General features: G+C 38.4%; 1 protein-coding gene across 1 annotated transcript; it reads left to right on the forward strand.

The window, feature by feature from the left end:
• Positions 1–4912: 4912 nt before the first annotated feature.
• On the forward strand, positions 4913–22095 carry SGCG (sarcoglycan gamma). The gene is made up of 8 exons (XM_007422528.3): positions 4913–5068; positions 7577–7774; positions 10181–10282; positions 12926–13013; positions 14314–14433; positions 16317–16401; positions 20072–20195; positions 21905–22095. Exons 2-8 carry the CDS (start codon positions 7580–7582, stop codon positions 22073–22075), a joined length of 885 nt encoding a protein of 294 aa, XP_007422590.2. The 5' UTR covers positions 4913–5068; positions 7577–7579; the 3' UTR covers positions 22076–22095.
• The last annotated feature ends 1946 nt before the right edge of the window (positions 22096–24041 follow it).

Here is a 24041-nt window from a genome sequence, read left to right on the forward strand (position 1 = left end):
GATGCCCCACCTCTCCAGCACCATCTTCTCTACTCCTGCCTACTCCTGCTCTTCAACCCAAGATCCTGGCTCCAGATCTATACACATTGATGAATACCAGCTAATTCCCAGCTCCTGTATCAATCCTTCATTGGGGTGGCATGTACAACTTTGCCCCAGCCTTTAGCATATCAAAAGTATTTACATCTGTTACATTATTATTGCTCCTTTCTTCCAAGGAGCTCAAAAAGTGAAAATGATTCATCTTCTGGCAAATCTGTTGATGGTTTTGTGGTCAAGCCTCTCAAGCCAAGCCTCTCATCCCAGTCTCCTGGCTATTCTCTATACTAAGTCTCTATGGAAATATAACATTTCTTTTCTAAGTATTTTCGTCTCCTTAAAAAGCATCATACCATAATTGTGCAATACGCTGTGATAAGCTGTGTCCAGTACTTTTCAAATTCAAAAGAACGTATGCCTATGAATGCCAGAGCAAGCAGTAGCACCTAGGTGATCTTGAAAATGTGAAGCAGGCACAGATCTGATTACAACTTGGATGAGAGACCATCACAAAATGCCAGGGCTATAAACTAGATTGGGAACTCAAAAATCAAAATCCTGGAAGAAGACAAGGGCAAATCATTTTTAAGTCACTTCCAGGGAAGCTACATATATATGCCTAGGTTGCCATTATGACTTCAGCCCAACCTTAGAGACACATACTACCCATAGGGGTGAGATGGGATGGATGGATGGATGGATGGATGGATGGATGGATGGATGTTGAACAAACTCCACAGTATTATGTCTTTTATATGACAAATAAAAAAGCATGCATTTGGAAAAAGGATGACTGGTGGCTGGTACCTTATCTTTAATTTTTTATGAGATATTCTGCTTTTCCTTAGGGTAATGATAGTGTGGTGTAGTGGTTAAAGGCTTGGATTAGAACTAGGAGGAGACAGGCTCAGATCCACTGTCAGCCATAGAAGCTCACTGGGTGATTTGGGGTCAATCACTCTCAGCCAAACCTTCACAAAGTTGTATTTCTGTGGGAAAATTGGAGGAGGGAGTACTATGTATGCTATCTTCACCTTTTGAAATTCAAGGATATAATTCTGACAAATAAGTAATAAAAAATAAGTAAGTACAGTAGAAGTTAGAATAGTTTTCTTAGAGTTACAGCATCCTGATCTGTTGAATGCAATGAAAAAATATATAAGGAGAATGAAGATTAAGGACATTTTAGATTCTTAATTTTGATTTCTTTATTTTTGTATATACATTAGTTTAATAAATAAATATCTGTATATGATAAACAGTGCAAAATACGTGTGTGTATATATGTGTGTGTGTGTGTATAAAATACATATTTCACACTGTTTACCATTGCATCTCAATTGTACTGACTTCAAAGAAGTTGGAGATCATATTGTTCAACACATGAATCCTCTACTATAGCATTAGCATCCCTGACAGAAGGCATCCAGCCTCAATTTAAACACCTCCAGTAGAGCGAGACCACCACGTTCTGAGTCAGTCTTTCCATTGTTGAAGAGTTTTTGTTATTTGGAAATTTTTCCAGATGTCCAACCAAAATCCATTTCTTCGCAATTTCAATACATTATTTCTTGTCCTTGTTCTTCTGGAACAAGTCTGGTCAATTCTGCCTGTCTTCTACTTCACAGCCATTCAGATACTTGAAAATAGTTACTCTGCTTCCATGCAGTCTTCTCTTTTCTGGATAAACATACCCAACAGCCCTTACCCATAAATCACAGATTTTTCTTTCCTGGCCCCCTATCATCTTGATTGCTTTTATCTGGACACACTCCAGTTTGTCAATATCCTTCCTAAATTGTGGCATCTATTTTAAAGTACTTTAAATAATTAAAATAATTTCACAGAAGAGAGACTTGAAATTAGTACTGAGTTATCCCCACCTAATTCATCATCTATGGCTGGGATTTCTAAAGCCCTAAGTCAGAATGTAACTATAAACTGCAGTTAATGACAAGCAGTGTTGAATTATCTTTATGGATAGTGGTTTACTAGCCTAAATCAGGGATTGTTTTATTTTGTTGTTGGGGGATTGTACCTAGGAACTGCTCCTTTAAAAAAAAAATTGGGTGGGGGATGTTACAAGAGTAGCAAAATGTCATAACAGTGACATGGTGGAATCATTCTCAGAGAACTTTATGTCATGGTCATGGCTTCCTTCTCACCCCCATCCCCCGGTTGCTAAAAGACATGGCTGAAAATCTTGGTCTTTGGTGGCTTATAAATTTAAGATACAAGGTGAAAAATCCTCCTGGTTTATCTTGTTGATTTACTGCTGAATTTCTTTAGTGGAATCTGAAGCCATAGAAAGAGCACTAGGCTGCTGTGTTCATGCCCACCCCAGTTTGCTACCCAATTTTAGTGATGCTCTTTTAGCCAGTTCCAAGGGCTACTAAATGGAAGCTGGAACCACCAAAAAGGAGCTACAGTTTGCTCACTCTTGGAGCCTGGTCAGGTAGAAATGAAGACATTTTGCAGAGGAATCCCTTTTTTCTCTGCTTCATCTCAGAAGAGCAAAAAGTGGAATGGAGCTTTTAGGGTTTTTAATTGTCCATTTATAGTGGCTTTGTTTTTATTTTTCTTTCCCACTATTTCCAATGAAAGGGAAATAAAATACATCAGGGCTGGCACAGTATTTTGACCTGTTTAAGCTGTGTGTCAGAAGAGTGGGGGCCTTAATTTTTTTCTACAACCCTACAGTTGCTCTTGGGCTTCCTCGCATTGGCTGCGTTTTACTGCAATTTCTCTTTTTAACTGTTACCATAGTATTCACATGCATGCAGATTTATGGCATCTTTCATTTCAATACAATCTTTCTCAATTTTTCTTCAGATGAAAATAGGTAGGCAATTGAATATGATTCTGTACTTTGGATTTGCTTTTTTTTATTATAGAAAATAAGTTTTGTGAGATATAAAGCTATATCACTAAACAGAAATGCTGTAATTTGGCTAGGCGATTCAAACTATTAAACCAGGAGAGGCCATTGTGGTTCACAAAGCAGAAATATAGCAGTCCTTTTTAATATCCATATTAGGGCAAGATACAAGCTCATAAAATATTGAGCAAGTTTTCCAGTTATCCAAAATTCATTTAGCAACCCCTAAACTTTGTCTTTATTTTTATCAGTTGAACATTATAGGTAATGTGATCTAACAAGTGTACTTTAAATAAATTCTTCTTGCTTCTCTTTGCAGGATTTCCAAATACGCAAAGTTCAGGTCACTGGCATAGAATGGGGAGGATAGGTAACTTTTATTAGCCTACTCATTTTGAATAAAATTAGTTATCTTGTTGAGTGCAAATATTTTTTCTTTTAAAATCGCTTTTATTTCCAGTATAACTTAATATTATGCTCATTCTCTTTCTCCCAGGTGGAGATTTTAAAAATCTCATTTAGTTACTGTTGAAAGAAGACTGCTAAGGCTTATTGTTGTTTCATAATTTGGGGATATATTTATAGCGACAGAAGTTCCGATCCTTTCACATGTAGATACAGTATGCCACTCAGGTGATCTGACTGTGGGAATTGTTTGCCAGCAATTAGAGATATAAACAAAAAGGTAATAGAATTGGCAGGAATAAATATTACTTGCAATGTATCAGAACACAGTAGCAGAAAAGAGTTCTCACCAATCAGCCTATCAATTGGTTGGAGCAAGTCACACTATTATTTTCCTGCTGCTAATGTCAGTAGGAAACCAATAAATTGTTGAGAAGAAGGAATGATTATCATGTGTCCAATCACCTCGTTCAAAATGCTGAAGTCTGTTTTTGCGGCCCTTGAAGCTATTTTATTATAGTTATTGCTAAGATTAGCAACTTAGTTACCTGACATTTTGAGGTGCGATTCACCGTGTGAAAACCTTTGTAGTGTTGGCTCATAGAAAAACTCCCAAACTTCCCCCCAACAGCCCCTCCAGGCAAAACCCACAGAAAATCTTGGTTTTATCCGCTTTGTATTAGGTACCCAATTATTACAGCCCCAGCCATCCCCAAAAATGGATTTCTTGGCCTGCCACTAAAAGATTCCCACTCCTGGCTTAAAAGATGAGATCAGTTTGTCCGTTTGTATGTCTACTGTATGTGTTTGTATGTGTGTGTGAAGGGATCATTTGTGCTTGAATGTTGATAGTTGCACAGGGTTATTTCTTTTATTTTTCTCTTTCTTTTCCTTTTCCTTTTCCTTCTTTTTGTTTTTATTCCCTTTTTATGATGATTGACTTTATATAACTGTTATGAGCCACCCAGAGTTGTGTTTCTTAAAATGGGCAGCCATATAAGTTTCTTAAATAAATAAATGTTGGCTGCTCCTAGCCCCAGCCATCTGTATATTGCTCCAAACTGAGAAGGTTTCTCACTATTAATAATTCTTAATTTAACAGAATTTAATTTAATTTAACAGAGAATTATTAAATACACGGTTGTGGAGTAATCGCATTAGATATGCATTTCAGTTAGATCAGGTTTAGTTTTTCTCCTGGGCTTGCCCACTTCTTAGTGTTGGTTTTACCTATTTTCGGAGAGTGCCTAACCCTAACCCAGCAAATACTTCCAGGCCAACTGCAGGCTTCTGACTCCCAAAGGTTGTGTGCTCCTGTTGTATGTCTACAACAATGTCTGGACTTTTATCTCAGTACACTGAATATCAGCAGAGTTAAGTGTTTTCTTCCTTTTTAGATAGCTAACAGTCCAGTGGGGTTTCCCCCCCTCTTCAGGGTAGTATAAATATGTAGTATGAACATTCTAATAAGAGGTATACCCTTCTGAAAATACAAATTATACCCAGCCTTTCACCTCCTAAAGCATTAGTGCAGCACCAGCTAGTTTGTCACAGAATAAAATTAGCCCTGTCCATGCCGCCAGCGAAGGGCAATGGAATGTGAAATGTGGCCAAACATGTAAACAAGGTCAGCCACGCCTAAAATATTTTCCACCGTGGGTCCAAGTGTAGAAATTCATTGTCAGGCTGAAGGCGTCTGATCCTAGTTAGATCTGCAGTTTGTGCTGTTTTTAAAAATCTTCCAAGGTAAGTCTTTTAGGCAAGCAGTGTGGGTATTACGAATCATAAAACAATTAATATAAAGCATTAATAGACTGGGTTTTTTTAAAGTATGACAGTTCTTTCAGTTCTGCCTTTTTTTCTGCCATTAGATTGTTATTATATTAACTTGAAACACGAACACAAGTTATTTTTTGTAAGTTTAGATTATAGTAACTGTGCAAATGTGGTTAAACCCTGAGTTGAACAACATCTGACTCTGACTTTGTGTCCTTGGCATTACGTATGTGCAGTGGAATAAATAGCAATATCAAAATAAAACATGTTACTCCTTGGGGGGCAGCATGCTTTTAGTGCAATGAACTGCCTCTTTTCCTTGCTAGAAAAGCCTACCTCGTTTCCAGTTTTTTTCCATGCACCAAATGTCTATAACTGCAAGGCTAACCTTTCATAGAGAGAAGAAAAATGATCATGTTACTTAATAATGGGTTTTTGGGTTTTTTTGCCATATAAGGGCTTGGGTATAACATTGTATACTTTCAGTTGTGTTTTCATGGAAACTGAATATTTGTTAGTCATGTTAACTGCCTTGTGTGATGCATTAGCTACATTTTAGTTCCACAAATGCATATGCTTGTTGCACTTCATATTATAATTTAAGGAAACTTGTTCTCATTAATGGATCACCATTCCTGTATCAAGAATAATCTAAGGAAGACTTCCCTAACCTGGTACCCTCCATATTTGTTCAGATTTCTAGAAATCCATCTGGGACCAACTGGGGTGGTAAGGAAGTAACTCTGGAATCTATCATTTGGCTCTTCTTTTAGGATTTATTTTTTAAAATGCTACCCCATAACTGATTTTTGTCTGTACACTGTCAGTTAAGGTCAGTTGAATATCTAGGACTGGGATCTGCAGTGTTTAGGGCTGAGTGTGCCTATAGATTCTTCCCTTGATGCCAGCAAGTCCCCCTGACCCATTATTATTTGTACATAATATTGCATCTTTGGATACTTCTAATTAAAACAATGGGGAGATTTTATTAATTTATTTATCATATTTATATAGCTGCCCATCTCCCATAAAAGTGACTCTGGGTGATGTATGCTGAAAAACAGAGTCCAGCATTAACTTTATTTGCAACAATGTCTCTGGGCCTCCAGTGAGCTCCAAAAAGTGATGTTTAAAGTGTGCCCACCTGTCCATGAAGAAGACAACAGTTAGCAAAGGGAACAGAGAGCAGGGCTATATGTTACTTTAAGGGTTGCTTCCATTTAAGCTTCATTTGAAGGGCCCCTTCAAAGTGGCACCCCAATAAAAACAGCACTTTGCAAGGGAGCAATTCTTCAGGTGCCTGTGTGTGATGATAATTCTCAAAAATCCCAAAGGTGTCTACCAGCCCCCTGACTTATCTAACCCACCTACCCACTGCCCCCACTGCCCAGCCCTGCCCGCCGCTGTTGCAGCTGCTGCACTGCACACCACTATTGTACTTGCTGGGGCTTTCTTTTGGGTGGGTGCAGCCAGAGTTTTCTCTTGCATGCCGGCTGGGGCTTCTCTCATGTGCTGCCCAGGGTCTCCTTTCATGAGCTGGCCAGGGTCTCTATTCATGTGCCAGCCAGGGCCTCCATGCCCTGCCAAGGATCCTTCTTTTGCGCCGGCGCAGCCAGAGGCTTCTTTCGCACACCAGCCATCTTTCACGCAATGGCAGGTCCTTCTTTTGTGAAAGGAGGCCCTGGCTAGCGCACAAAAGAAAGCCCTGGCTGGTGTGTGAAAGGAGGCCTGGACAGTGCATGAGAGAAAGCCCCAGCTGTACCCACCCAAAAGAAGGCCCCAGCAAGTACAGCAGCAGCGCGCAGTGTGGCAGGGATGAAAGTGGCAGGCAGGGCTGGGCAGTGGGGGCAGTGAGTAGGCGGGCAGCAAAAAAGGCAGGGGGGAGATAGGTGGATGGGGGGAGTTGAAGTGTAGGCAATCTTTTACCTTTTTCCAAGAATGACTTGCATCTAGTTGGGTCCTCACCTAACGACTGCATGGGATTCACTCAGTGACAGCAACTGGGATTGCCAGAACTGCCATTGCTAAGCGGAGCCATCATGTAATGTTTCACTTAACAACTGGATCACTTAGTGACAGAGTTGCCAGTCCCATTTAGGGTTGTAATGTGAGGACTACATGCAGCTTGACTCAAATGAAACTTTACCTACCTTTAAACAAGTTTCTGTTACTTTTTATTCCATGCCAGTCTGAATTATTTGTAATTTTTTTTCTTCGCCCTTAAATATTTTATTTTAAATGTTTCATTGCTCATAAGATATGATACACCATTATTAAGTGAAATTAGATAACCAACGCTTTTATTAATCAGCAGTGTTACCTGGCTATTTTGTTTGAGGGTCATCAGAACAACACAGCTCTTACAAATCTACTTTTAATTATTAGTTCAATTTCCAAACTTGAAGCAGAATGCACTCTTTGAAATATTTATTTTTAATAAATTGATTAACTTAATTGTGTCCATTTCTTTTTTTGCAGCAAATGGTACGTGAACAGTATAGTTCAACAACGCCAGGTACTAACATACAGAGACCAGAACCTCAGTATGTCTACAATGTTGGCATTTATGGCTGGAGAAAACGCTGCCTTTATTTATTTATCCTCCTCCTGATCATCATTCTAGTTGTGAATCTTGCTCTGACAATTTGGATTCTTAAAGTAATGTGGTTTTCACCAGTAAGTGTTCTTTTTCCTTTAATTGGGTTTTTGCTGTTGCTTTTGCTTATATTTTTACTGTCATATCCAAGGTCTTCTCTGTGATGACACTCTACAGTCTTCAACCTATTTACCCTAGCGGAACCCTTGAAATAATTTTCAGATCCCAGGGAACCCCTATATAAAAATCACAGAAACTACAAAAACTTCATAATACAATTTATTTCTAACCTACAAAATCCACGTTTTACATTTACATCAATAGCAAAGCGGCAGGCTTTGTAACTGAGTCATGGTATGCAAAATTCAGTGCTAGCTAGCACTGCAAGGCGCATAAAATTAAAAAAAAAATTTTTTTTCAATCATAATCTCTCACGGAACCTCTAGCGACCTTTCACAGAAACTGGAACCCCAGTTGAGAAAGATTGCTGTGGAATAGTCTCCCCAGCAAATGTTGGGCAACGATTTATGGAATGTGCTTTCAATGTTCCAATATTTTTGCAGTGTCAAGTTGTAGAGGAAAACTATCAGAAGACTTTTGTACATCGAGGAGACAGGACTGGTCTGCCACAATTGTCTCTTCTGCTCCTGGGGTCTCCTGAGCCATAGTAGCTATCAAGAGTTAAATTTATTTAGCTGAATGTTGTTTTGCATGAATGGTTACTAGCTAAGGATGGTACAACCTTGGAATTTGGGAGTATACCAGGAACGATGAGGTTGGCTGCTGTCCACCCGCTTTAGGCTTTAGCTTATTTTTTGGAGGAATTTGAAATATCTTAAGACGTGCAAACAACAGGTGTAATTAATTATCATGCCATCCTTAGTTGCACGTAGTGATCCTCTAAGTTAAGGATAAAAAGCCTCAAAGTTCTACTCTTGTGGGCTTCGATGCAGACCTAATCCGGGAAGGTGCTGCATGCTGGCTATATTGGGGTCTCTTCGTTGTCATTACTGGGGCTCCCGACAACAGACTGAAGAAAGCTGCTTGCTTGGTAATGTATTAATGCCTGCTTATTAATAAAGATCATTTAACTTCTCTCCACTTGTGTCTTCATTGCTTCTGAATCTTTATAAATATAAAAAGAACCATCGCCTTTGGCGAAAGACAAGTCTCTTGCCTTTGATTTTTTTCAAGTCTTTAAACTCTCAGGGATTTCTGTATTGTCTTTTATTTACTGTCTTTTGTTTTACTATTGTTTTATTGTGCCTTCCCCCATCCCCTGCACTCCTCTTGAAAGTCAGTGTACTGGGCTACAAGATTTCATTATTTCTTTAATGTGTTTCTTTACTTAAACATTACTCAAAGACCAAAATACATATATAGGGCTGTGCAAAGCTTTGAAAGAGCAGAAGCACCATTTCTAGGAGCAAGGCAATTAGGTTAGAGCAAATTGGCCCTCAGTGATCAACACTGAGAGGAAGCACGTTATTTCTATGGCATGAAAGGCTTCCTTGAACACAGATCCTCTGTCTAATATCTAGTTTTAACATAGTTATTTGCAGCAAATGTGATATTTTCCCCTGCTTCTATCCTGTTTCAATAGCTGAGTTTGTATATCACACTAAGTCTTTATGTGTTTTTTGTTTGTTTTAGTTGAGCCTGATGTATGACCCCCCAGCTATGTACTTTTCAAATCACAGTATTGCTAACAGTCAGTCATTTTGGTTTGTTAACCCATAATATATTAAAGAAGCCATTGCTTATGTGATATGTGATCCCAACCAGAGGCTGCAGTCTCAAACATACTCCAGAGTAAGCCTTATTTAACACAGTGTTAACATGCTTTGAGTTGTGTTCATTGACTTGTATTTCTTTAAATTCATTATTTAATCCTTATGTGGACTTCATCATTTCTGAGTCAGTTACTGAAATTCTTCATGTAAGGAAGTGCTACTGTGTTGATCAAATACCTAAATCCTTAATGGGACAGATACCAGGTAGATTTATTTGCATGCCAAGCAGTGATGAATATAGAAGTCTTTTTCAAAGAGCAATAATATATGATAATAATCCAAAAGGAGAAAAGGAACAAATTGACAACTTCTAGCCTTTCTATCATGCAACTTATATTGTTTCTTAGAATCAGTGCTTTTGAAGAGGGCTTGGGGTATACATTGCTGGTATCTGGACTGGAGAAGAAGTCCTTACGTGCAGCACCTTTTTATATATGCAGTGCCTCTTGCAGGTTGGGCATTCTTGCAGATGGCTCTTATGAAAACCTTGCATTAGAAGATGCTTTTTATGACCATCTTTCTTCTGTTCATAAGATGTTTATCTTCTGACTTTCTTTTTCATCAGAGATGTTCTTCATGAGTAAATTATACAGCATTTCGAAAAAGATAAATGTGGTATCTTGGAAAGAATTTGACAATGACTTACATAACTAATATCATGCTGTTAAAACTTACGTTTTTTTACATTTCCAGACTGGAATGGGATACCTACATGTTAAAACTGAAGGACTTCGTCTAGAAGGGGAATCTGAATTTTTATATCCATTATACGTCAAAGAAATTCACTCCAGAAAGGTAATGATGCGAAGCTATGCACAGATATTTGGGGACAAATCCCACTGATTTTAACAAGCCTTATTTCTGAGCAAATATGCATAGAATTATGATGTGGTTTGTCTGAAAAGAAATAATATTTACTACAGTTGTGCAAAGTCTGTTTTGATTTGATAGAATTTCAATAAAATCAGCACTACAAAGTAGCTTTGCAAATTGAAGCAGAGACCTGATTTAAAGCAGCAAAACGTATCACATGACTAAAAGTGCTTAAGGGTGTTTATTTTGAAGCACTTCACAGATCTGATGTCTTTCTGCTGATTCTGGCATTGCTCCAGCCATATTCAGTTCTGTAATTTCACTTTCTGTCACACATAAACATATATGAAGAAGGCTAAGGAGGGACTGATTGGATGATGGGCTTCCCAACATTGGGAAGCATAGCTAGCTAATAAGTTTTATCATTGTATATCATTACTAGAGGTTTTTTTGTGGTGGCAAAGTCAAATTTATTTGGTCTTCATTCACTTTCTCAGTTTGCAGCTTCTTGAAGGTACCCAACCACAAGCCTTATGTTTTTGGTTTTTGCTAATGGAACATTACATATCTGTGCTAACACAACTGAACATTCAACTCAGCTCTGTCGATATGGGCTCAAGGCAGTATGCACTCTTTGATCAAATGAATATGCACTAATGGGTCAATCCTTACTTTTAAATTCTGCATTGTTGGGGCACATTTACATCTGTCAATAAAAGTGAATGGATGCCAAGCTAACATTTAAGGCTATCACCCAAATGTTAACTGTTTTTAACATTTAAAATGGGATACCTACATGTTAAAACTGAAGGACTTCGTCTAGAAGGGGAATAAAAAGTGAAAATGCTGCTTCCTAACCCAACTGGGTCCTGCTGGTCTTGAGGGAGTCTTTCCTAGGAAGGACCAAACTTGCCAGCAGGTGTTCCGATTCTCCTGGCATTCAGGAAGGGCCAGGGATCTAAGGCAGAAAAGCACATCACCCCCACAAAAGCAATCAGTGGATGTTCTTAGTGTCATACCAAGCCTCGCACCCCAGAAAAGTGGAAAAGTAAGACTTTTGAAGATTTCTTTAAAAATGAATTTGGAATAGGACAGTTTCTACACTGCTTTAACACAACTGTCAGAATCCTCACAATCAATCAACCGTCTTGCTAGTTTGCTTGCTTTGTTTCTGCCATTACAAAGGAAAGGGAGGGGGGAAGGTTGGAAGGTGAACCGTTAGGCACAGATGGACTGTTATCTGGTTCTCAGGAATGCTCAAGGCCATACCAACGTGAGACCAGGAGAGAACCGTTGACATGCGCAAGAGAGAATGAGAGACAGAAGGGGGAAGGTGAACTGGAAAGGGGGTAAAATCAACTTTTGGCATGCACGGGCTTTAGTTTCAGCAATGCTTTAGACGCTGTACACTACTTCTCAATAAATGAACTTTTCTTTGAACCTGCCTTAGTTTCAAGGGGAGTTGCTTTCATTGGGAACTGAGCATCGCAGTTTCTCACAACAACTTAGATTCTTTGCACAATAGTTTGAAAAGTGCTGTGCTGTCCTTTTTTTTTCAGACCTGCTATATCTACCTGAAAATAGGTGCAGAAAGGATTTTTCCAAAAAGTATTGTAGTGAAATTCTTGAAGGTCTTCAGCTGAAGCTTAACAGGATTATGTCTTGCAAAGGCTCTGCTCTTCCCATCCCATTTTGTCAAAAATATTAAGCTACTGTAGGCATGTTGATAATTTCCCATTACAATATATGGGTGAACTGTTTTTCAAATCAAATGTCAAAAGGGCTAGAATTGAATTAATTTGTTATTGAATCTTGAATTGAAAATCCAAGTGGAGTCATACTTTTGCTGAATCTCAGATCTCTAATTCAGATGAAATCAAGGCCAATTTACCCAGGCCTTATATTTACTAACGATCGTATATGAGGGACATATAGATTAATTATAATTTTATAGAACTGCAGTGACAACTGAAGTAAATGTAAATGCAAAATTGGTATGTCATCCAAATACAGATTTGGTTATTAAATCAAAGCTGTGGCCAAGAGTATGCTACTGTGAACCATGAAGTATAATATATATGGCAGTGAATGAAGTGGCTCTTATGCAAAAGCACATGAGTAAAATGTGGGTAGGGACACTCCCACAAAGAATTCAAACAGAGCACACAATGTGTGCTCAGATGCCAGCACCCTTTCTCCTGCTTCAAGGCCTCTGCCCCATGTCCCTAAGGCACAGCAAGAAAACAGGACAGTAGTGACTGTTTTCTTCCTGTGGGGCAAAGGAAAGTAGAAGGATAGATTTTACAGGAGTTAGTCTTCAACTTAATTTTGGAAATGCCCCTGCTCTATTGAAGTGCTCAGAATGCCCTGGAGGGGAGGATTAAAATAATGTCAAGAACTATGCAGAAGTGAAATATAGGAAGATTAAAAGGGAAAAACTGCATTACACGAAAGACATAAAGTCATGCATAGTAAGGGATTCTAATTAGCAGCCCTGCTTGCCCCACCACATTTCCTACCATTGTAAGTTACTGAGAGTTGGTAAAGAGTGAATGTATTCATTACTTTCAGTAAGGTATATCCAAAAGTCTTACATATTTGCATTCTTTTTTCTCTTAATCCTAGGATTCCTCCTTACTTTTACAGTCTTCTCATAATGTGACTTTGAATGCACGCAATAGTGATGGAAATGTCACGGGCAGATTAAGCGTCGGTAGGTATAATATCTTTTTCTTTAGTTTGCATTTAGAAAGTTTGATGTGCAAAGAAATGAATGTGTATTTTTTTATGATCTCATATAATATACGGCATATATAGTCTAGATGTGCCAGTTGCCCTGGTTAGTCAAATACCTGAAATAAAGAAAAATATGTTTGTCATTATTGAAAAATTAACGTATGGATAATTTGCCTTCATTTATAAACCTCTTTATTAGTTTAGTTCCTGGGAAGATATCAATATCCAATTTACTAAGCCATTTTATATAAGCTGTAAATTACATACATATTGATTAGATATAGATGAATTCATAATTAAGCATGCAGTCTTGTTTGGATTAATTAAAGATTCTATGTAAATATACAAGGTATTGCATATTAAGCATTTCAAATTATATCAAATCTGGAATGTTAATTTAGCTTGCTTTGTCCATATTGTTTCTTTTCACAAAGAGCTATGTGCTATATTTTTGCATGCTGGCTATTTTGGGGCTCATCTCTGAAGTATTTTTCTTTCCGTCTGCTCTTTCTGATCAAAGAAACCAGAAACTGAGAACATAATCAGATGCTAAACTTGCACTGCAGTTCAATATATGTATCAACTCACAAGTCCAATGAGTCTTACTCACAAGTAACTGGGTATAGGATTGCAAACCTACTATCTCAATCATATAAATATACAGTGGTACCTCGGGTTACGAACGCCTCTGCTTACGAACTTTTCGGGTTGTGACCAGCTCCGGCCACAAAAATTTACCTCGGTTTGCGAACTCTGCCTCGGGGTACGAACTGGATCTGCGGCCATTTTCCTCCGTGCCACGTGGTCCACAGTCATTTTCTGCCTGTGTCATGTGGTCCGCGGCCATTTTTCCACCCGTGCCACGTGGTCCACGGCCATTTTCTGCCCGTGCCACGTGGTCCGCGGCCATTTTTCCGCCCTGCTGCACGGTCCGCGGCCGTTTTTCCGCCTGTGCCACGCGATCCGTGGCCGTTTTTCCGCCCTGCCGCGCGGTCCGCAGTCGTTTTTCTGCCCTGCTGCGTGGTCCGTGGCCGTTTTTCCGCCCTTGACCCGTGGGCCGCAGACGCCGGAACGGATTAACTGTAATTACATTGAACCTTATGGGAAAATTTGCTTCGGGTTGCGAACAAATCAGGTTCCGACCAGAGTCACGGAACGGATTAAATTCGTAACCCGAGGTACCACTGTATATTGCATCATTGAGAATGTGTACCTGTGTATGTATTTTTAAAACATGAACAATGAAAGTCCATTTAATAATATTTTGTCCTTTTTAGATCCAGACTTGGTACAATTTCATAGTCAACTATTTCAGATCATGAATCTCCATGGAAAGCCTCTTTTTACAGCGCATGATAGTGACACTGCAATTGGTACAGAGAAACTTCGAGTCACAGGTTTGCTTGCAAGTCTAAAACTATGCAAAAAGTATTATTTAGAAGATAAAAACTGTAATCTGAAAGTGAAATTGGTTATACAGATAGTACTTTTTTGTATTAATGAATTCAAGAGAATATTGAATATTTTATTGATATTTTCTATTTTAGCTACAATGTTACATTAACATCTTCAAAATTGCATTTACACTGAGGTCTAAAATATTTATTTTGATTAATTAGTAATTATTTATTATTAGTGATGAATGATTAACTAGGTGATAGGTAGCATGTCTTAAAAAAAAAGCTAAGCATGGCCAGATCTGGTTAATACTTGGATGGAAGACCACTGGCAACACTGGAAATCTGAAAAAAAAAAAATCCCAAAAAACAGAAATGGCATGGCATTTCTACACCGTTGCTAAGAAAACTGCTGGACGTGGACATGAAGTTATCAGGAATGGAGTACAACTTGAGGAAGTGAAAATAAAGGCAACATTATTCAGTTGAGTACTAAGGCTTTGCAAATCATTCACTTGGCTGATGAGTGAAGCACCTCATTGAATTATTTGTACAGCCTACAGTACTGAATGGCCTAACATGAAAGGCCTGTAAGATCTTTGCATCTGACAATACTGCACAACAGTTTTTCTTTGGTTTGGAAACTAGCTTCTGTTTGTGATCCAAGCAGATCTGGGATATCTACCACCTTTACCTTACTTCTAAAGCTCTGTTGACTTCCTTGCAGATCTGTTTCTGAGGACTGGGGGAATGGTCTAGGAAATGTGCAATTGGCAAATGGCAGTGGAAATTCATTTTTTAAAAAAGCTCTTGCTAATAGAAGAGTAATATACAGGGCCAACTTAAGGGGTCACAGTGTATACAGGTGCACTGGGCCCCAGAAAAGCTGGAGGCCCTGAACAGAGAGGTAGGCTGAAATGGGCAGAGTGAGCAAAGACATGGAAATGAAGAGCCTACAGTTGTCTGCTTCTGCCCCTAGGTGGGGACCTAGAGAGCATTTTGTGTTTTCAGCCATACAAGTTCACTCATAGGTTAACACAGCTCCGTATCAGCCAACAGGTAGATCAGGTCAACAAGATTGTCAAATGGGGAGGCCCATTTATAGGTTAATCCAGCTATTTGCTAGCCAGTGGGTAGATTGCTCCAGTGAGGTTTTCCCCCAAGCAGGATTTTACTTCTTGGTGACTTTTATATCCAATATGTTTCTTCTGCACATATCTTTAATTTTTCATTTAGGTTATGTGGATATTTCATTCTGAATGTATAGGTTTAACATCTCATTAACATATGCTATGCTAATGTTTCGCAAGGCTTCCAAACTCCATAGTGTTGCATTGAATCCCCAAATATTTAAACCAGCCTAAATAAAAGAGTATTCAAAATGTGCTTTCCTCAGGTTGCCTGCAGCTGCTTTAAGTTAATTTAACCTCCCTCACACTCTGAAGCATTTTTTTGGAATTAAAACTGAAACACTGCACAACTCTTATGTATATATATATTGGAAAGCCACATAGGTTGAATTTTCTCAAAACAGGAATATCAAATGAAGAAGGAATCATGGTACAATCAAGATTTATTATTTGTGTGTGTGTGTGTGCGCGCGCGCATGCGTGCACACGGGCATGCATTTTTTTTTCTTTCTGCTTGTTATTACTGTGGAACTTTTTTTGTTTGTTCATCAATAAAAATGAACAAAAAAGATTTAATATGCATGAATGCGCTAACAAAATAGGGAACAATCTTAGATGCTTTAAAGACAGTATGTACTCTGAATTAGCCTTGGATATTTTGGTGGGTAGTTAAGAAAAAGTTATTTTCCACTAGTAATGGACACTTAATCTGACACTTAAAAGTCACGGCCATTTCTGTTTTTTCTGCTTCAGGTCCAGAAGGTGCCCTTTGCGAACATTCTGTAGAAACACCACTTATCCAAGGTTTTGGAGATGATGTCAAAAATCAAACCCTCAGGTAAGAATCTCTCTCAAAAATGAGTAAGCATTTATTATTTATTTATTTCAAAATTTTTGCTGTGTTCTTCAGTAAAACTAGACTTGTAGAGCAGTAAGATGATAAACAATCAGTAGTTCACTGAAGGACTCAATGTAGTAGGGAAAGGATTAATTGGGAGGAACAAGTTACCACATTAGTTATTGAAAACATTACCACATTAGTTATTGAAAACTAATTTAAAAACTAAGTAACTAAGCGATATTACAGATAATATGATCAGCTCTCATTTGGCCATATATACAGCATTCAGAATCCCAAGAAAAAGAATATCTGCAACTTTGAGAACACTAGCAAGTATGGTCAATATCAATAAAATAATCATGCTCTCTAGGTCATCTTCTACCATCATATAATAAGAGTTAAAGAAGCAATCTGAGAATTCAGTGTCGCTAAGACACTGCTAAAACTTGAGAGATGACTTGCATTGAATTACCGAAAAACAGACTTGTTATGAAGGAGCCCATGGTGCAAATGCTTCAAATATAGGTGGTATGTTAATCTCATCTTCCTTATCCTGATCCTTATTTACTTAGAAAGTTAGAATGTATTATTTCATGCATTAACCAAGCCAAAACCTGATCTACCTATGTGCATGGACTGTTAGGGAAGCCTTCAGACAGGCTTGCTCTTTTTATATATGTAATTTTTGTCCTTTTTTTACCCAAATGTCCTCTGATCCATTTGCCAAATGATCCCTTTTGTTTTAGAAAATGTATTCATTGTAAATAGTTTTAAGATGCCTTTGGGACAAAACCTTTCTCAAGGCAGTTTGCAAAAATAAAATCATATACAAGAAATGGTAACAAGAAGCATTAATAAAGTAGCACTAGGGGATGTGCATACATACAATACTGAAATCAGACACAGTTTCAAAGGAATAAAATCAGACACCCAACCCTGAACAAGCAGAGCCGGTGAATTGAAGGCTGCAAAGGAACCAGATGACTAGAACATTTTATTTTATTTAAAACAAATAGCATCAACATGGTGTTATATTAAAAATAATCCCACAGGGTGTGGATGATTATTTATATACTTCTTTGTAAGACTCAAAGGAAGTTGATTCCATTAAGCAGTAGACATATGTGAATACTTGCTGAAGTAGCAAATACTACTTACCCAAGTACCCTACTTGCACACTGTTTACTACAAAACCATGAGAAATAATCTGGTTAGAGTCCCACTTTGGTACTGTTAAGATTTCATTTATTGTGCATACCGTAACTTCCACAGTTCAGTTTTAGTGTCTTAGCTTTAATTCAGGGTCCCCTTGGTTTCCAACCATGAAGATTTATCAGTATTGCTGTTCCATACTTGGTCCATAATTTCCAAGATTCAAATGCCTAATTTTTTCCTTCAACCCAAAATTGTTCCTTGTTTTGTTTGCCAAGTGAAAAAAATGGTTCCATCTTGAAAAATTGTTCCATCCATTATTTCTTGGTAATGTTCCTGTATTAAAGAGCAAATCAGGTTGGTCTACAAAACCAAGTCGCCTCTACTAAGTTCACCTGTTGTGTTATCTTGCCTTAAAGTATATGCAAGTATTTAACTCTCCCATAGGGATCCATTGGCCAGAAGCGGGATTGTGCACAAATTCATTGCATTTAAGTTGAAAGCAACACAGAAAGAATATCAAACTTAAGTTCTGTAGTTCTTTTCTGCCACCTTGTGGTATTACATATTGTCATGGCTGTTGTCTGAATGATTTTTTTTTTTTTTAATAACAAATAGCTTTACTTGTCATTTGAGGTTTTGTGAATTAATTTGCGGGGTATTTTTTAGAAGATGAGTAATTAGCTCAGTGCAACAGACTTCAAACGCAAGGAGTAAAATTCCTGTTGTTTTTGCAGGGTTTCACAAATCTGTAAAATGATATCAAATGAAGCAAATGATGCAGTTTGTGTCCTTTGCATAATGACACTGCTGTGGGTGATACGCTTTCCAATTTAATGGACAATGGGGAATAACTAATTTTTAGCGCTACCTGCTCAAAGAGGAGCTTTCACAGCTTTCAAATATATATAAACTCTACAGAGACTGCACCTCATGTCTCGTTATAGCAAATTATGTAATTTGAGTCTAGTTTCTAAAAAGGGATGTTTGCAGTCATAGTTATTCAGTCAAGCTAGATGATTAAGCTGCCGTAGCTGGCTGGGGAATTCTGGGAACTGAAGTCCACACATCTTAAAGTTGCTGAGAACCACTGCTATACACAGAATATGACTCAGGCTCCCTTAGATCAGGCTTGCAGTACTGCCTAGGAAAATCAACATTCAGATTATAATTCTACTTTAAGCATTTAAGATGATCTCTGCTGGATTGCAGCAAACCCCCTGGATCAAAGCAAACCACCAGCTAGTCTAGCCTTTTGGTCACACAAAACAACCTGATGCCTAGGGAAGGTTCACAAGCAGGATGTAAGCATAAAATGTACTCCTAATCCCCTGCAAGTAATTCAGAAGTAAACTGCTTCTTGTGAACACTTCTATAGACTGGATTCTGCCCTTGATTACATTACAAAGTTTTGATAAATCCCCTTTACAGTTCTTCTAGTCTAACAGTATTGTTACTACAATGAGCGGGAAACAAATGCATTATTTAAGATGTATGCTTCCTGCTTTTCTACCATTAGAACTAAAGGCGTAATAGATGGAATTTTCAAATAGTCTTCAAATTCAGCATTACCTTGATTAAATGCAGATATTCTTGGCTTCTTCTGCTGTCAGGCCCCTTTCCGTAGCCTAGTGCCTTTCAGATGTTGGATTACAACTCCTAGAAATACAAGCCAAACTAGCCCAACATATTTTAATGTTTTATTTACAATGAGTTTGATTTTAGGTAGTTTTAATTTATGAATCTTTTGAGAAACCTATTGTGGAATCAAAACACAGGACACAAAGGCAAAATAATCAAAGCTTCACTGCAGTGTTTATTAGGCAGTACATACTGGAGGGGGACCCCACCAAAGGTTAGTGGGAGGCACTCCCCTGTAGGCAAAATGGATGCCCTGATATTTATACAGCTCTACAAGAAAGGGGAAAGGAAAAGAACACATATGTATACATATTCATATGATGATGCAGGCATACCCAAATGAGCAATACTTCTCAAGTTACTTTCTGTCCCTGTTCTTAGCTGCTATCTACAAGGACGGAACAACTGCTATCTATAAGGAAAGCAGTAGTGTCAAAGGGGAAGAAACAAATTGTTCAAGGTGCCAACTGCCAGGAAGAAGACATCCTCTCTTACATTGCTGTGGGGATGTTTGTGATAAGGGGTTTACAATCAGTCTAGTTCATACCACCTTCAAGGGTGCTGCACATTCCTTTAGGTTTCAATTTTATTAAGGTGATCCCATTCATCCAAGGCCTCTAAAAACTTGCTTCTTTCACCCAAAGATATATTTTCTCACATTATAAATTGTTGGGGCTGGGGGCTGGGGAATAAAAACCATGTAAGTGAAGCAAGCAAGCAAAAATAGCAGGATGACATCACATTGAGGAAATCTGCCTCCAAAATCACTTTGAAGACATTATTATAAAAGTCAGTTATTGTTTGGATTGAAGTAGAAGTTACAAAACTATATTTCTTGTAATGTTAAGATAACTCTTCTTATGATTGGTTTTAGACTTCAATCACCAACCCGGTCTCTCACCATGAATGCTCCAAGAGGAATTCACATCAAAGCAGAAAATGGAGATATTGTGGCACTCTCTCACTTGGATATTAAGTTCCATAGTACCAATGGCATGGTGAGATGTTAAAGATTTATTGAATATCAATACATTTCCTGTTCACAATTGGTATTCAAGGGGGGTGGTTGCCACATAAGTTGAACTGTCAATTTTAGTCCTAGTAAATAAAGACTACTACTGACCTTGAAAGGTTTGTCAGGTTTGTGACAAAGGCTAATTGTTCCTTTAGAAATTCTGTTATTTCATTTTATATAAATCCCTAGGATATTCTTAGGACATTGCCAATGTCAACAAAATGAAGAGGGAAAAAAGAGGAAACGTAGTGTTCAAAGGGATTTTTTTTTTTTTTTTTTTTTACTTAAATGCAACCTTCTCTATTTAGTGGTATTAATTTCCCATGCTAAAATGCTTACTTCTCCAAACGTTCCATGTCTCAAAAATCCTTACATTTCATGCCCAGGGAGATTTGAAGAAATATCAACAGTTTCAGTGCAAGGTTCCCATTCTGTACTAGTTCCGAATTTGATTGAGCAGCACAAAGCCATAGTAATGCTGGGTGGAAAGGCAGTAAGGGAACTTCAATAGATGGCTAGATACAGATATGGGCAGACCATATAGTGCTCTGCCAGGTATCAGTCATGTGCCTGGCAATTGCCAGTGGAACCAGGTATAACTTGCTGTGTTGCAGCTTGACAGGGTTAAACATTGTGGTGTGTGCACAGATCCATATTTATATCTGTTTCATTTGAGGAAGTTTGTTCTTAGGTACTTATTTTCCTTAGCATCTGGATACCCAATGTGATGCCATCAGAACCTCCTTTGGAATCCACTAGGCTCTAAGCCCCACCTGATTTTATTTTTATGTACTTTTAAACAAACAAAAATTAAATGGAAAGCTAATACTAGGTAAAGCAAAGCACCAGACTCAAGCCAATCCTTTATTTCTAAGAATGCTTCTGAATGTCACAAATGAAAGTAGGAGAAGGCTGCCACCCAGTGCTTTCTTTAGAAATAAGCCAATTAAAAAGGCAGAAGTAAATTAAGGTTAAGTAAGTTAACAAAATGCACTCATTGACTGGAATAACAATTGACTATCAGATTAAGAATAGACAACATTCTTTGTCTTCTTCACCATATACTGAAGTAGAAGACCTTGATCCAAGCACTGCTCCTCAGCCTGACAGCATGGTTGTTATGAATAAAAAAACTGAAGAAATTACACATTTTTTTTACTCCAAGCTCCTTGGAGAAGTGGTGGACCTAAATGTTTTAAATAAATGAAAGCAGCTGCATGCCAAAATGTTAAATTTTGGAAAACATTTCTTTGGGTTAACTCAAGGATCAGTTGAAGCACTTTTCTAGGTGGATTTGGGCACCATGTAAAGGAGACTTTCTTCAACAATTTGACAGTGTTTTCAGCGTGGTTTCCCAGGCTATATATGGAACACTTCTAGCTCATTAGAGCTTATTGAAGAATATAAAGAAGACTATGAACTTTCATTTGCAAACTCAAGTACAGCTTCCATTAAATTGTTCAGTATGGAATCAAAGGAAAGAAAGAATGTGCTTGTTCTAAAATAGTCTACTGTACAAGTGGTTTTTGAATATCTTCCCAATATCTCTCTCCTTTTTAGACTGAAATTGTTACTGGACTCATATTTGAAAAGAGTTTGATATTTCTACCTGGTAAATGTTGTACAGCAAGATTTCTCTTGTATTGTTACTGGTACAGCTACAAAACAGATTGGTGTGCTTCTTCCTTGCAGATACTCGATGCTCAAAATTTGCTACTGCCAGACTTGCTTCAAGGAACAAATGGAGAATCTGAGAGTTCTGAAGGACTTTACGAAATTTGTGCTTGCCCAGATGGAAGGTTATACTTATCAGTGGCTGATATAGATTCTACTTGCTTAGAGTACAGTCATGATTGTCAATAAAGCACCAAAACATAATTGGATTTTCTTTGCCATTGTTGCCTGGTTTGTAATACCACAAGGTGGAAGATTCGGGTAATGTAATTTGTTTGGAAAACATGACTTATTTTAGGTTTTGCCAGATATAAACAAAAATCAGGTGGATAAACGCATGATTTGTCATTTGCAGCTTGAACCCCATCTTTCCCTTGCTCTTAAGTTTCTTGGCTATGTTGTCTTTTCTGCTTCATTACTTTGGCTCCTGCGTAACTATTTCATGAAGGCTGAGTTCAGAAGCATCCTATTCAGGTTCTTGGATAGGGTGCTTTCCTTTCAGCCTTATTCAGTTTGTCTTCTAACAAACCAGCCTTTCCACTATGGCAGCTGTTTTATGAATGGCAGTCTTTCTGTTGCAGAGGCTTTTAGTCTTGTTCTCTGTGCATGCTAAGAAATTCACCAATTAAAGTCTTGTTTAAATGAATGACAAAATCCATTTTGGTTCTGTAAGAGCTCCAAACTCAGCAGCCATAGAATAGCGATTTACTGCCTAAGATCTACAGGGCATTGTTCCAAGACGCTCCTTATTTATCAAACTTTAAAAGAAATGTGAAGAAGGAACATTGATCAATCTGCATATTATGGCAACCTGCCAAGGGAACACCTAGATGGCTAACCATATCAATAATCCAAAAAGCATTCTAATTTAAAAATAACTTCCCAAAGCTATTATTTATATGATGTATATCATGACTTTCTGCTCATTAGGCACTAGGACTATGGTAAAAGTCCTATGTATTCTCATACTGCTATTTTTCTTTTAGGCTTCTTCACCCACTACAAAACCTATTAATAAGCAGAATGCTGTTATGGGTGTCCCCTAGTTGAGTTACCAAGTGACAGGAAACAGATCTGAACAATCTCTTCACCTCCATTTGTCTCTGCGTACTTGATAATTGACTGTGTCTAAGGAGTTGGGTCTAAGTAGGGGAACAGAAAAACTGCCAAGACAGCTACTCTGACATCATTCCTTGGTTGGATTTGCTAATCATTTTTCAACTACCTCCAACTTGGTAACTAGAAGTAGGCATGGGAAATAAGGCAGAGGACAGGGAGGGGCTGTTCCTGGGGAAAGCAGCCTCGGCATTTTTCCAATGCTGTGTTTCAACCCCTTGTGCTCAGCCCCAAGGCCTGGTTGTGGGAACTTTGGCAGCTGTGAGTTTTCTCTGCTGTTGCTTAATGCCTAGTCAGTCTGTAATAAATCCTATTTCATCCTCAACTTTCTATTTAACATTTACATGAAGTCTCTGGGAGATGTCTGTCAGCACAGGGTGAAGTATCACCAGTACACTGAAAAAATTCAGGTATAGATCTCTGCCTTAGGCTGTCCAAGTGATGCTGTCTGTCAAGGTTCTTTCTCAGTGTCAGAATCAGATTCAGAGTCAGACTCTAAATTGTGGTTCATGACACCCAGTGCCTGGAGGCTGTGAAGCTCTGGGTGAGGAAGAAAGGCTTCCCTAGCAAGACCGGGTGGCTATGCCTTTTAGTGCGTGCACACATACACGCACCCCAACCTGGTGATCTTCCATTAACTCTGAAAGGGGTATCATTCCCCCAGACAGAATTGGCGTGCAGTATAGTGGTCCTTGTGGACTCATGGCTCTTGCACAAGAAGCAGGTGGCACTAGGGCCAGGAGGGCCATTTCACAAATCCATTTGATACACCAATTGTATCCATTCCTAGATCGCGAGGCACTGTTCACAGTCATGTATGCTTTAATCACTTCCCGGTTGCACTATTAGTTGACCTGTTGCAATGTGCTCTACATGGGATTGCCCTTGAAAAGCATTTGGGAGCTTCAACTGCTCCTGAATGTGGCAGCGCACAAGAGTTTTGGACACAACACAGGATGCCCATGTAACATAACTGCTACATGAGCTGCACTGGCTTCCAGGTACAATTCAAGATGTTAGTTGTCTTCTTTAAAGCCCA

This window comes from Python bivittatus, unplaced genomic scaffold (assembly GCF_059951505.1).
Source record: "Python bivittatus isolate LINGU-HERP-01145 unplaced genomic scaffold, Pbiv_v1 ctg000340_np1212, whole genome shotgun sequence".
In the NCBI taxonomy this organism is placed as follows: Eukaryota; Metazoa; Chordata; class Lepidosauria; order Squamata; family Pythonidae; genus Python; species Python bivittatus.

Coding starts and splice junctions, on each gene's coding strand:
- SGCG (XM_007422528.3), top strand. CDS start 7,580: ATGGTACGTGAACAGTATAGTTCAACAACGCCAGGTACTAACATACAG. Junction 7,775..10,180: donor AAGTAATGTGGTTTTCACCA/GTAAGTGTTCTT, acceptor TTACATTTCCAG/ACTGGAATGGGATACCTACA. Junction 10,283..12,925: donor AAGAAATTCACTCCAGAAAG/GTAATGATGCGA, acceptor TCTTAATCCTAG/GATTCCTCCTTACTTTTACA.